The sequence below is a fragment of the Salvelinus alpinus genome, chromosome 23 (assembly GCF_045679555.1).
Source record: "Salvelinus alpinus chromosome 23, SLU_Salpinus.1, whole genome shotgun sequence".
NCBI classification, from domain to species: Eukaryota; Metazoa; Chordata; class Actinopteri; order Salmoniformes; family Salmonidae; genus Salvelinus; species Salvelinus alpinus.
The window spans coordinates 3,987,413-4,001,602 of NC_092108.1; the positions used below are offsets into that span (position 1 = coordinate 3,987,413).

Below are 14,190 nucleotides of genomic sequence, written 5' to 3' on the forward strand. Positions count from 1 at the left end.
ATTAATTCTGGGATGGTATTTAATACATATTTATTGAATGTTCTCAGGTATTCTCTAGAATACACATGAATATAGTTTACTAAATCAACTGTCATGAGAATATAGTTGACTAAATCAACTGTCATGAGAATATAGTTGACTAAATCAACTGTCATGAGAATATAGGCCACTAAATCAACTGTCATGAGAATATAGTTGACTAAATCAACTGTCATGAGAATATAATTGCCTAAATCAACTGTCATGAGAATATAGTTTACTAAATCAACTGTCATGAGAATATAGTTGACTAAATCAACTGTCATGAGAATATAGTTGACTAAATCAACTGTCATGAGAATATAGTTGACTAAATCAACTGTCATGAGAATATAGGCCATTAAATCAACTGTCATGAGAATATAGTTGACTAAATCAACTGTCATGAGAATATAGGCTACTAAATCAACTGTCATGAGAATATAGGCTACTAAATCAACTGTCATGAGAATATAGTTGACTAAATCAACTGTCATGAGAATATAGTTGACTAAATCAACTGTCATGAGAATATAGTTGACTAAATCAACTGTCATGAGAATATAGTTGACTAAATCAACTGTCATGAGAATATAGTTGACTAAATCAACTGTCATGAGAATATAGGCTACTAAATCAACTGTCATGAGAATATAGTTGACTAAATCAACCGTCATGAGAATATAGTTGACTAAATCAACTGTCATGAGAATATAGTTGACTAAATCAACTGTCATGAGAATATAGTTGACTAAATCAACTGTCATGAGAATATAGTTTACTAAATCAACTGTCATGAGAATATAGGCCACTAAATCAACTGTCATGAGAATATAGTTGACTAAATCAACTGTCCTGAGAATATAGGCCACTAAATCAACTGTCATGAGAATATAGGCCACTAAATCAACTGTCATGAGAATATAGTTTACTAAATCAACTGTCATGAGAATATAGGCCACTAAATAAACTGTCATGAGAATATATTTTACTAAATCAACTGTCATGATAATATAGTTTACTAAATCAACTGTCATGAGAATATAGTTTACTAAATCAACTGTCATGAGAATATAGGCCACTAAATCAACTGTCATGAGAATATAGGCCACTAAATCAACTGTCATGAGAATATAGGCCACTAAATCAACTGTCATGAGAATATAGTTTACTAAATCAACTGTCATGAGAATATAGTTGACTAAATCAACTGTCATGAGAATATAGTTTACTAAATCAACTGTCATGAGAATATAGGCCACTAAATCAACTGTCATGAGAATATAGGCCACTAAATCAACTGTCATGAGAATATAGGCCACTAAATCAACTGTCATGAGAATATAGTTGACTAAATCAACTGTCATGAGATTCCAAGAACACAGGATGAGATGTTACTATCCTTTGTGCAAGCACTTCCAAGAGTTCATGAACAGTGAGACTGGTGAAATTTGGGGAGCGCATCGTCAGTAGTGTACCTTTGGTTCCTAGGGTGTTTCGGCCTTTCACACTATACACCCTCCCCAATAGCGGCCAGCGACAGGGTGATCAATCCTACGCTTGCGTCCCATTCCCAATTAGTCAAAGGAGTTGCCTTGTTGTTGATAGCCAACATCCCATGGGACTATGCATGGCAGGGGCGTCTTCCTCCCTGAGTCAAGCATTGTTGACCGCATACCTCCTGGCCCTCTCACTTCGGGGCCCAGCTGGGGTCTTTCCTCTTCATCCAGAGCCATTGACTGCTGCCTTCTGCCACCTCTGATACAGCTTTGATTGCCGAACGCTGGCTCTGGCCCTTAATTCCCAGGTCTCTAAGCAGTCTGGTTGTAGATGTTGCCACAAAACCTCTGCAGCCCACCTCCACTGGTCGGACTTCTGTGTTCCATGATGCCGTGCTTCGGCAGCTAGATCGGCATAGCGCAGATGTTTTCGCTCATAAGCCTCATCTACTGAGTCCTCCCAGGGTACTGTGAGCTCAATGATGAAGACCTTCTTGAGCGAACGGGACCAGAGCACTATGTCAGGTCTTAGGGTGGTGGTTGCGATCTCCGGAGGAAACACAAGTTGCCGGCCAATGTCAGCTAGCATTTTCCAGTCGCGGGCCAAGCGCAGCTGGTCTCGCTCTAATGGTGTAGAGCCGCTCTTCGGTGGTTTAGCCCCTTCGCGGACAAAAGTCGTCCGTAAGGGGTGTGATGCTGCTGGGGGTGGTAGGGAGTTGGTGGCAGCTCGCTTGTCCTCCAGGGCGGAAGCAAGGTTTTTAAGGACTTGGTTGTGACGCCAAGTGTAGCGTCCTTGGGTGAGGCTTGTTTTACACCCTGTGAGAATGTGCCTGAGGTTGGCTGGCATGGAACAGAGGGCACAGTCCGGATCTTCACCATACCATTGGTGAAGATTAACTGGTGTTGGAAGGACGTCATATGTTGCTCTGATGGAAAAGCTCAACCGCCTCGCTTCCATGGCCCACAGATCCTTCCAGCTGATCTTCCTCTTCTCCACACTGTCCCATCGAGTCCACTGTCCTTGTTTGGCAAGAGAGACTGCCTTGGCCCACCTTGCAGCCTCCTCCTGATGGCGTACTTCCTGCACTACCATCTTCCGCCGCTCTGGTGCAGTGGCCTTACTCCAAGCAGCACGGCTAGTTAGCCCAAGGCCTCCTCTCCCTTGCTGAACATGACCCACAATGTCAGCATGTCTGAGGGCTGCTGTTGCCTCCTGGACTGCTTTTCCTGGCCTCCATTTGCGCCCAGTTGCCAAGGTCGGCGCGTTGTTGCTCACCACTGGGTCTCGAGATTCATTCAGTGTCATCTGGAGCCTGGTTTTTGCACACTTGAATTCCTCTGTTAGACTGGTGAGGGGCAGCTTGAGGACACCATCTCCATAGAGGCCTATGGTGGTAAGGCATCGTGGAACCCCGAGACACTTCTTTAAGTAGCTTGTGACTCCTCTTTCCATCTTCTCCACTGTTGAGATTGGAACCTCATACACTGCTAGGGGCCACAACACCCGGGGTAGGAGACCAAACTGCAGACACCAGGCCTTTAACTTTCCAGGTAGCTGGGTGTTGTCGATGGACTGTAGGCTACTACTGATGTCTTTGCGCAGCTGTTGCACCTGGTCTTTGTCCTTCAGGCTTGCATCATACCACCTTCCAAGGCTTTTTACCGGCTGCTCAGACACTGTTGGGATTTGGTCATCTCCGATGAAGAATTTCAGGTCAGAGAGTACTCCCTTCACAATCGAGATGCTGCGTGACTTGGATGGTTTAATCTTCATACGGGCCCAGCTGATGTTCTCCTCGAGTTTTCTGAGCAGTCTCCTGGTGCATGGGACAGTGGTGGTCAATGTTGTAATGTCGTCCATGTAGGCTCTGAGTGGAGGGAGGCGGAAACCAGAGTCGACTCGCTGTCCACCAGCAACCCATTTTGAGGATCTGATGATAACCTCCATTGCCATTATGAATGCCAACGGAGAAATGGTACATCCCGCCATTATTCCTACATTCAGGCACTGCCATGAGGTCGTGAACTCTGAGGTGGTGAAGCAGAACTGCAGATCCTGGAAGTACGACTTCACCAGGGTTGTGATGGTGTCTGGTATGTGGAAAAATCTGAAGGCAGACCACAGGAGTTCATGGGGCACAGAGCCAAATGCATTGGCGAGGTCGAGGAAGACTACATGAAGGTCCCTTTTCTCCACCTTGGCCATTTGGATCTGGTGCCAGATCATGCTGGAGTGTTCCAAGCAGCCAGAGAACCCTGATATTCCTGCCTTCTGTACAGATGTATCGACGTACGCATTCCTTTGCAGGTACTCGGACATCCTCTGGGCAATGACCCTAAAGAAGATTTTACCCTCGACATTCAGTAAGGAGATTGGGCGGAATTGGCTGATGTTCACTGCATCCTTCTCCTTAGGGATCAGGACCCCGCCTGCCCTACGCCACACTTTGGGTATTATCTTCTTTTGCCAAGCTGTTCTCATAAGCCTCCAGAGGACCCTCAGGACGTCTGGTGCGTTCTTATACACTTTGTACGGGACTCCATTTGGCCCCGGGGCTGATGCTGTTCTTGCCCGTCGAACTGTGTTTTCCACCTCTTTCCATGTCGGAGGGCTGGTCTCAATATGATGTTCCGGGGGTTCAATGGGTGGGATATCTGATGGGATGGCCAGATGTTCATGTCGCTTTGAGTCAAAGTTTGTTGTTATCAGGTGCTCCTCTAGGTCTTTCTTTGTTGTTTTTAGAGCTCCACTTTTTTCCTTTGTGAAGAGACTTTTAAGGAACTTGAAGGGATCTTTATAGAATCGAGTTCTAGTTTGTTCTTTCTTCCTTCTGCGTTTCCGTAGGTTCTCTGCTCTACGGAGGGATGCCAACCGGGTTTTAATGTCAGCCTGAAGTGCCTCTATGCCCTCCTTTTCCACTTCCGAGGCATTCTTCCACTGTTTCTTAAGCTGTCTCCTTTCTTGAACGAGGCGCTTGATTTCTTGTTGCCTCCTGGAAACTGGTGGGGTTGGAACCTTTCTCCCGCCTTTTGCCTCTTGCACTCCAAAGCTTTCTGCCCCGTACTCATAGATGATGTCCCCCATCCTCTCCAACTTCTTCTCCACTGTGCCTCGAAGTTTCTCGAGGGTCAAGGTAAGGTCAGTATTCACTGCTTCCCACAACTTCTTGTCACTGGCGCCAGGCCACTTCACATACGGTCTGTGCCCTGGTAGTCTCCTCTCGACTGCAGGTCTGGGAGGCTGGGTGAGTTCCACTCCTGTTGTTGGTTCCACCTCAGGTGTTACTTCGGTGCTTGAGTTTACGTCCTCCATGACAGTGGTACTGATGTACTGCAAACTATGGTTTGCGTCCAGTTGCTGTGCTTCATTCGACTGATTTGATCGCTTTCGCAGAAAGTGATCAATGCGGGGCCTCTGTCTCTCTTTACCCAAACACCCCTTCTTCCCCTGGTGGATCCTCAACCCATGGTGTGATGTAACTTTCCTCCAACCACAGACACATACCTGCATCTGTTTGTGGCCCGCTGTTGCAGCGGAACTTGTGACAGTTGCTGTGGTGTTCTCTTGTGCTGTGCTCTCATTACTCGTAGTCGTTTCCGGTCCAGTCGTTACCATGTTGAATATAGTTGACTAAATCAACTGTCATGAGAATATAGTTGACTAAATCAACTGTCATGAGAATATAGTTTACTAAATCAACTGTCATGAGAATATAGTTTACTAAATCAACTGTCATGAGAATATAGGCCATTAAATCAACTGTCATGAGAATATAGGCCACTAAATCAACTGGCATGAGAATATAGTTGACTAAATCAACTGTCATGAGAATATAGTTGACTAAATCAACTGGCATGAGAATATAGTTGACTAAATCAACTGTCATGAGAATATAGGCCACTAAATCAACTGTCATGAGAATATAGGCCACTAAATCAACTGTCATGAGAATATAGGCCACTAAATCAACTGTCATGAGAATATAGGCCACTAAATCAACTGTCATGAGAATATAGTTGACTAAATCAACTGTCATGAGAATATAGTTTACTAAATCAACTGTCATGAGAATATAGTTTACTAAATCAACTGTCATGAGAATATAGGCCATTAAATCAACTGTCATGAGAATATAGGCCACTAAATCAACTGTCATGAGAATATAGGCCACTAAATCAACTGTCATGAGAATATAGGCCACTAAATCAACTGTCATGAGAATATAGGCCACTAAATCAACTGTCATGAGAATATAGGCCACTAAATCAACTGTCATGAGAATATAGGCTACTAAATCAACTGTAGAATATTGTTTACTAAATCAACTGTCATGAGAATATAGTTGACTAAATCAACTGTCATGAGAATATAGGCCACTAAATCAACTGTCATGAGAATATAGGCCACTAAATCAACTGTCATGAGAATATAGTTGACTACATCAACTGTCATGAGAATATAGGCCACTAAATCAACTGTCATGAGAATATAGTTGACTAAATCAACTGTCATGAGAATATAGTTTACTAAATCAACTGTCATGAGAATATAGTTTACTAAATCAACTGTCATGAGAATATAGGCCATTAAATCAACTGTCATGAGAATATAGGCCACTAAATCAACTGTCATGAGAATATAGGCCACTAAATCAACTGTCATGAGAATATAGGCCACTAAATCAACTGTCATGAGAATATAGGCCACTAAATCAACTGTCATGAGAATATAGGCCACTAAATCAACTGTCATGAGAATATAGGCTACTAAATCAACTGTAGAATATTGTTTACTAAATCAACTGTCATGAGAATATAGTTGACTAAATCAACTGTCATGAGAATATAGGCCACTAAATCAACTGTCATGAGAATATAGGCCACTAAATCAACTGTCATGAGAATATAGTTGACTACATCAACTGTCATGAGAATATAGTTGACTAAATCAACTGTCATGAGAATATAGTTGACTAAATCAACTGTCATGAGAATATAGGCCACTAAATCAACTGTCATGAGAATATAGGCCACTAAATCAACTGTCATGAGAATATAGGCCACTAAATCAACTGTCATGAGAATATAGGCCACTAAATCAACTGTCAACTGTCATGAGAATATAGGCCACTAAATCAACTGTTATGAGAATTTCAAATACCGTTAATAGACAAGAACAGCTCAAGGACAGAACTAGATAAATGTAAAAATGGCACACGTAGCCTACACATCAATACATACACACAAACTATCTAGGTCCAATAGGGGAGAGGTGCCGTGAGGTGTTGCTTTATCTGTTTTTTGAAAGCAGGTTTGCTGTTTATTTGAGCAATATGAGATGGAAGGAAGTTCCATCCAATAAGGGCTCTATATAATACTGTACGCTTTCTTGAATTTGTTCTGGATTTGGGGACTGTGAAAAGACCCCTGGTGGCATGTCTGGTGGGGTAAGTGTGTGTGTGCCAGAGCTGTGTGTAAGTTCACAACGCAAACGATTTGAAATTCCCCAACACATTGATGTTTTCTTATCAAAACAAGAAGTGATGCAGTCAGTCTCTCCTCAACTGTTAGCCAAGAGAGACTGACATGCGTATTTGTTTCTATAAGTGCTGTTATCCTCAGGTACGGTATCTCAGATCCTTATTAGCGTGTTTTAAAAGCTTTAATTGTATTACCCTGTGCATTAACCTGTGTGAGAATAGCATTTCCTACGATGAGCAAACAGTTTCAATAATGTATGTCTTTCTGGGCTTTCTCATATATTAGCCCATACAGCAGTGTATCAGTCCAAGTCCCGTAGGCACAGCTGGACACTGTAAAGGTAATGCCTGTCTGTATGGGCAAAACCCAGCCTCATCGTGGCACTAAAGATGGACAGACAAGGATAATGTTTTAGGGAAATAGGATGTTGTTTATGTTACTCATCATCCAGGGGGTAATAGGAGAAATGCTTCCTGAAACACTTTGAGATTAGGTAAACAAACAAATGAACAATTCTCCTGGATGGCAGAGTAATATTGAAGGATATGGAAGGTGATTTATAGGTAATTTAATATGCTATGATACTAAAGGACATTACTTAACAAACAAAACCGTGCATCATCAATCCATTTTATTTTCTTCAATTTACAATTAACAAAGGTTACAGGGCAGTCTATCTAAAACTGAGCTGGAATATACAGTACCAGTCAAAAGTTTGGACACACCTACTCATTCCAGGGGTTTTCTTTATTTTTACTATTTTCTACATTGTAGAATAATAGTGAAGACATTAAAACTATGAAACAACACATACGGAATCATGTAGTAACCAACAAAGTGTGGTGCAGCGGTCTAAGGCACTTCATGTCAGTGCTAGAGGCGTCACTAGGAGAAAAGGAGAGTGATGGAGTGCTGCATCAGATGACCTGGCCTCCACAATCACCCGACCTCAACCCAATTGAGATGGTTTGGGGGAAGTTGGACCGCAGAGTGAAGGAAAAGCAGCCAAATATGTTGGAACTCCTTCAAGACTGTTGGGAAAGCATTCCAGGTGAAGCTGGTTGAGAGAATGCCAAGCTGTCATCAAGGCAAAGGGTGGCTACCTTGAAGAATCTAAAATCTAAAATATATTTTGATTTGTTTAACACTTTTTTGGTCACTACATGATTCCATATGTGTTATTTCATAGTTTTGATGTCGTCACTATTATTCTACAATGTAGAAAACAGTAAAAAAACTAAAACTAAAAAAAAAACTTGAAAAGTCCGAACTTTTGACTGGCACTGTAAGTCTCCAGTAAAGTGATTGTACAAACAAAATGTGTTGTGTTGTGTGATATTGTTGAGATTCAAAGTCTCAAATCAGATGTTGCCCTCCTTACAGGTTATTGATCATAGCTGTGTATCAATGTTCCAAAAACATATACCTAACGGTAGAGGGTTCTGTTCTGAGATCCAAACATGTATTCAGCCGACGACCACAGAAGAGAAACACTGTAAAGACCACAGGCCGCAGTAGGATACACACACACACACACACACACATAAACACACGGACAGGAGTAGCATACAAAAAGCCACTTAAATAGACGTTGCGTGAAAAAGTACATCCTTGTGGATATTGAACAACAAACATGGTGTGGATTTCACACGGAGTCATTGGTCTGCAGGAATGTGTTGTGGTGATTCTGTTCTTGTTTCTGAAATGAAATACATGTTTTCTTTAAAAACAAAACACAAAACAAACGTGTGGTAAATTGTGAATAAGCCGAATCACGTGTCTTTACAAATCCACTCCCTCTTTTCTATGTATAGAATTTACCTGCGGTGCACAAACCAGCTTTTTAGGTGCATTACCTCAATCCTAATTCCCTTTTCTTTACAGGAAGGACATAAAGACACTGTACATTTCTCTCCACTTCACTATTAAACAAATCAAAAGTACGGTATATATTATGTTGTTAGAAAAGTTTTGAAAGACAACCCCAAATGATTTGTCTTGTTCAACCATAAAAACACGGTGACCCATGTAGATAGTCCTACAGCCATCACATGCAGAAGACTAATCAGGGTCAAGAAATCCTGTACAGTTTTACAGGTAGACGACAGGTGGACTACAGGTAGACTACTTCAGGTTTCATTTCAACTCTAACATTAAGTCTCAGTAGAACTTCTCTATATTGTCTTACTTTGATGTGTGTAGTAAAGGAGAGCCAGAGAATGTTCCATATATCCACCGTCTTCCTAGAACGTCCTATACAGGCCACTTAAAACTGCTCTGTCCATTTGGTTCATGAACTTATCAATACCCTCCCTCCCTCCCTCCCTCCCTCCCAACCTCCCTCCCTCCCTCCCTCCCTCCCTCCCTCCCTCCCTCCCTCCCTCTCAAGGAATGGATGAATAATGTATGAAAGACAAGTGGCCGATATCTATCCATCTATGTGAGGGACTGAAGTTTCTGAGGTTTGCTCTTTAGACTAGTATGGGAACAAATCGATGGACGACTTCTGTGTAGTATATATTGATCCGTTGGACAGAGGCCCTAAGGCACCGTGTTGCTTGCTGGCTCTGTGTAGTATATATTGATCCGTTGGACAGAGGCCCTAAGGCACCGTGTTGCTTGCTGGCTCTGTGTAGTATATATCGATCCGTTGGACAGAGGCCCTAAGGCACCGTGTTGCTTGCTGGCTCTGTGTAGTATATATCGATGCGTTGGACAGAGGCCCTAAGGCACCGTGTTGCTTGCTGGCTCTGTGTAGTATATATCGATGCGTTGGACAGAGGCCCTAATGCACCGTGTTGCTTGCTGGCTCTGTGTAGTATATATCGATGCGTTGGACAGAGGCCCTAATGCACCGTGTTGCTTGCTGGCTCTGTGTAGTATATATCGATGCGTTGGACAGAGGCCCTAAGGCACCGTGTTGCTTGCTGGCTCTGTGTAGTATATATCGATGCGTTGGACAGAGGCCCTAATGCACCGTGTTGCTTGCTGGCTCTGTGTAGTATATATCGATGCGTTGGACAGAGGCCCTAAGGCACCGTGTTGCTTGCTGGCTCTGTGTAGTATATATCGATGCGTTGGACAGAGGCCCTAAGGCACCGTGTTGCTTGCTGGCTCTGTGTAGTATATATCGATGCGTTGGACAGAGGCCCTAAGGCACCGTGTTGCTTGCTGGCTCTGTGTAGTATATATCGATGCGTTGGACAGAGGCCCTAAGGCACCGTGTTGCTTGCTGGCTCTGTGTAGTATATATCGATGCGTTGGACAGAGGCCCTAAGGCACCGTGTTGCTTGCTGGCTCTGTGTAGTATATATCGATGCGTTGGACAGAGGCCCTAAGGCACCGTGTTGCTTGCTGGCTCTGTGTAGTATATATCGATCTGTTGGACAGAGGCCCTAAGGCACCGTGTTGCTTGCTGGCTCTGTGTAGTATATATCGATGCGTTGGACAGAGGCCCTAAGGCACCGTGTTGCTTGCTGGCTCTTTGTTGCTGCTGAACAACATCTTTTGGGGCCCCTGTCCAAAAATGTTCAGCCTGGTCCCAGACCTGTTTATGTTGTCTTGCCAACTCCAATGGCCGTATACAGCACAAACAGATCTGAAGCCAGGCTAAACCTGGTAACCCCTAGTAACGTCCAGGCTAAACCTGGTAACCCCTAGTAACGTCCAGGCTAAACTTGGTAACCCCTAGGAACATCCAGGCTAAACCTGGTAACCCCTAGTAACGTCCAGGCTAAACCTGGTAACCCCTAGTAACGTCCAGAATCAGATCTGGGACCAGGCTAAACCTGGTAACCCCTAGTAACATCCAGGCTAAACCTGGTAACCCCTAGTAACATCCAGGCTAAACCTGGTAACTCCTAGTATCCCTGATCAAGTTGCTTCTCACCTCCCTGATCAAGGTGCTTCTCACCTTCCTGATCAAGGTGCTTCTGGCCTCCCTGATCAAGGTGCTTCTCACCTTCCTGATCAAGGTGCTTCTGGCCTCCCTGATCAAGGTGCTTCTGGCCTCCCTGATCAAGGTGCTTCTGGCCTCCCTGATCAAGGTGCTTCTGGCCTCCCTGATCAAGGTGCTTCTCGCCTCGCAGAGTTGTAGTTCTTTACTCAAACCAGTGCGCCCGGCACCTACTACTATACCCCGTTCAAAGGCCCTTAAATCTTTTGTCTTTTCCATTCACCCCCCTAGCCACATACACAATCCACATTGAAGTGGATTTAAAACAAGTGACATCAATAAGGGATCATATCTTTCACCTGGATTCACCTGGTCAGTCTATGTCTCTAGAAAGAGTGTACGAAACACAGAAACGTTTAGTACACGCGGTGTAGTTTCGGCTCTGACGTGTACTGTCAACTGTGGGACCTTATATGAACATGTCGTAGCAAAAGGGTGTGAATACATTTTCAATACATTTTCAATACATTTTCAATACATTTTCAAAACATTTTCAATACATTTGCAAACATTTCTAAAAACATGTTTGCACATTGCCATTATGGGATTTTTTAAACATTAAATCCATTTAAATTCAAACAAAATGTCGAATACGTCAAAGGGTATGAATACTTTCTGAAGTCACTGTAAGTGACTCTATTTCGTATGCGTAGTTGCAGCATCGTGTAGTTTTCATTTTGATACTTTTTGGCACCTTTAAAAGAGCCCAGATGACCTCCTATCTTTCGTAGTTGCATCATCACCCAGGGCAAATCGCCTCGTTCTGAGGGAGTTTATGTCCATTCTAGCGATTATATTTCAATGGCTTTCAAGGGTGATGATTATTTTGCTCTTAGTCGATGACCTAATGCACTAGCTATACTTTGGAGGAAACATCATGGATCATTTCCTTGTCAATAAAGATTATTAATACATATTGATGAACGCAACCAATTGATAATTGATCTGTTTTTTTTGTTTGTTTTTGTATTAGTATTTTTTTTTAACAACGTTTGCATTAATGTTGCATTAGAGTTATACCTTGGCAGTGGATGGATGCAAAATGGCAGATGAGTAAATAAAAGATCAGGACGCCATATTAATTCTACGCTCGTAAATTCTCTTGACCTTTAAAGCCATTTAATGCAGTTTCTCTCTACACTATATTATTTTGAGCCAGGAATCAATTAAGTGTTCTGAAGTGTATGTCCTTTAGGCAGTATATACACCAACGTCAGGATGCATGCAATGTCGCCATGGAGACCTTCTAGGGCCTTCCTTTAATAGCATCAGGCAAGAAACAGACGGAGGAGCAAATCTTTATGGTTTGAGTAATCTATAATCTTTTGGGACCATTATGTGGACACACAGGTTGAAGCACCAACAGTTGGATTACTTTATTTTTCTTTATAAAGGCAAAAAAATATATACAGGAAATGTAGTGGTGGTCTGTAGTTGAGATGATTAAATATCCTCTGGGATTTAAAGTTTTTTGTTTTGTTGCCACAACACGCAGTTTAACACTAACCACGTTTCTATCCACAGTTTTATGTGAGTAAAGTCACACTATATAAAATAAACAAACTAAGACAGCTGTGATGGAAACAGATTCTCTCGCGAATATTCTAACATCGGCATAAAAACAATCCGCGCATTTTTCCCAACAGAGATGTGTTTCCATCAAATTGACTTGTGGAAGATAAAAAGGCTGTGCGTGATGACATAGTGCCCATAATTAAAACTTTTGCCGTTAAATTCCCATGTACGCTACGGAATAAAAAAAATAGAAGTTAAATTGGTTTCCATCGCATTTTCAACTCAACTGGTGCTTCATGGAAAGTCCTCCGTTTCTTTTTGTGATAAGAGTAACCCACCATGGCTTGGCGCTGTTTACAGTCATTACGAGGGGAAGTGTCCCATCCCTCTGCCTAATTAACAAGGGACAAACCACTTACTCAGAGAAGCCTTCTGAGTGGCTGAAAGACCTGTCAATCACACGGTGGTCCTGCGGAGTTCCATTGAGGAACCACAGTCAACCCACAAGTCGGAAAGTTACATTTCACCAATGCGTCAAAATCTGGGACCGGTCAACTGAAGAGTGAACTACAGTCATAACTTCATCAACTAGAGTTACATTATAACGTTACCGTTTTCCACGACGGTTGTGATTTCTATGGTACTTCATTCTCTCCTTTAAAAATGATTCATTTTGCCGTAAAAGGTCGGCTTCACAGGACCGGATAACTTGACCGCGGTTTGGCGTGTATTCATCTGTAGCTCATGCAGAACCCGTCTCTCGCACGCACCTGAGTCTGAGGACCGTTATGGAGTATTTTTACAAGCTCAACATGTCTTGAAAATGTAACATGTGCTTTTTCAACAGCTTGAACAATTTCAAATACATTTTTTTATAAACAAAACAAGTGAAATTGCTGATGGTCAAGGTACAATTTCTCAATTTGGAATTATAGTTCGACAGGTTGTCGAGAAGAAAAACCCGATGCTGATTTTACTGGGATTAGAAAAAGAGAGCAGGACTTTACTTTACCGGAACGGATGTCAGACACCCACCGTGCGTGAGACCATCCTCTCCCCGTTTACCTGGTGGTAAGACTGGCTACCCCAAAGCGATGGCGTCCGAGGTGGTCTGCGGGCTGATCTTCAGATTGCTTCTACCAATATGTTTAGCAACAGGTATGTTTTACACATGGAAAGGTACCGCATCTCTTTTGCGCATGAAAAATATACCGCGTCTCTATACTGCACTGAATGTGCCATCCAAATAGGCATGAAAACAGTCGGGGGGGAAAAGAAACTCACAGCCATTGCAGATGACAGACTACAATAATATACTAATCATGTATATTAGCCTAATAATAATAGTTATTATACTTTTATGAAGGAATTAAAATATCTTAAACATTTACAGAAGACTAATCAAACGCCTGAGTAGTGTGTTGGGATTCTTGTTTTGCCACTAGTATACAGTTCTCTGTGATTTTGTACTAACCTTGTCTTTTACTGAAATCAATTTATTTATGGACAAAAGCCTAAGATGTGCACATATTATTTCACACGGGTTGATTGTGCTTCTCGTGACCTTTCAGTCCTATTCCAAAACCCTTCTGCTCCAAGTGAATATCTGAAATAGCACGGTTTGTTGATTAGCTGGTCAGGAAAATGTGTCTTATTCCATAAAGCGCTTCTCTTCCCATTCACTTCCTGTTTGTTACTGCCGCATTGCCTTATCAGCTTTTT

The 14,190-nt window shown here is 42.6% G+C and overlaps 1 protein-coding gene across 1 annotated transcript in view; it reads left to right on the forward strand.

Moving 5' to 3' along the window:
- Positions 1 to 13,177: 13,177 nt before the first annotated feature.
- Positions 13,178 to 14,190, forward strand: part of LOC139550094 (piezo-type mechanosensitive ion channel component 2) — a 224,814-nt gene continuing 223,801 nt past the window's right edge. The window contains exon 1 of the mRNA XM_071360724.1: positions 13,178 to 13,626. Coding sequence (XP_071216825.1) covers positions 13,563 to 13,626 — 64 coding nt within the window. The 5' untranslated portion in view covers positions 13,178 to 13,562. The remainder of the gene's footprint in view (positions 13,627 to 14,190) is intronic.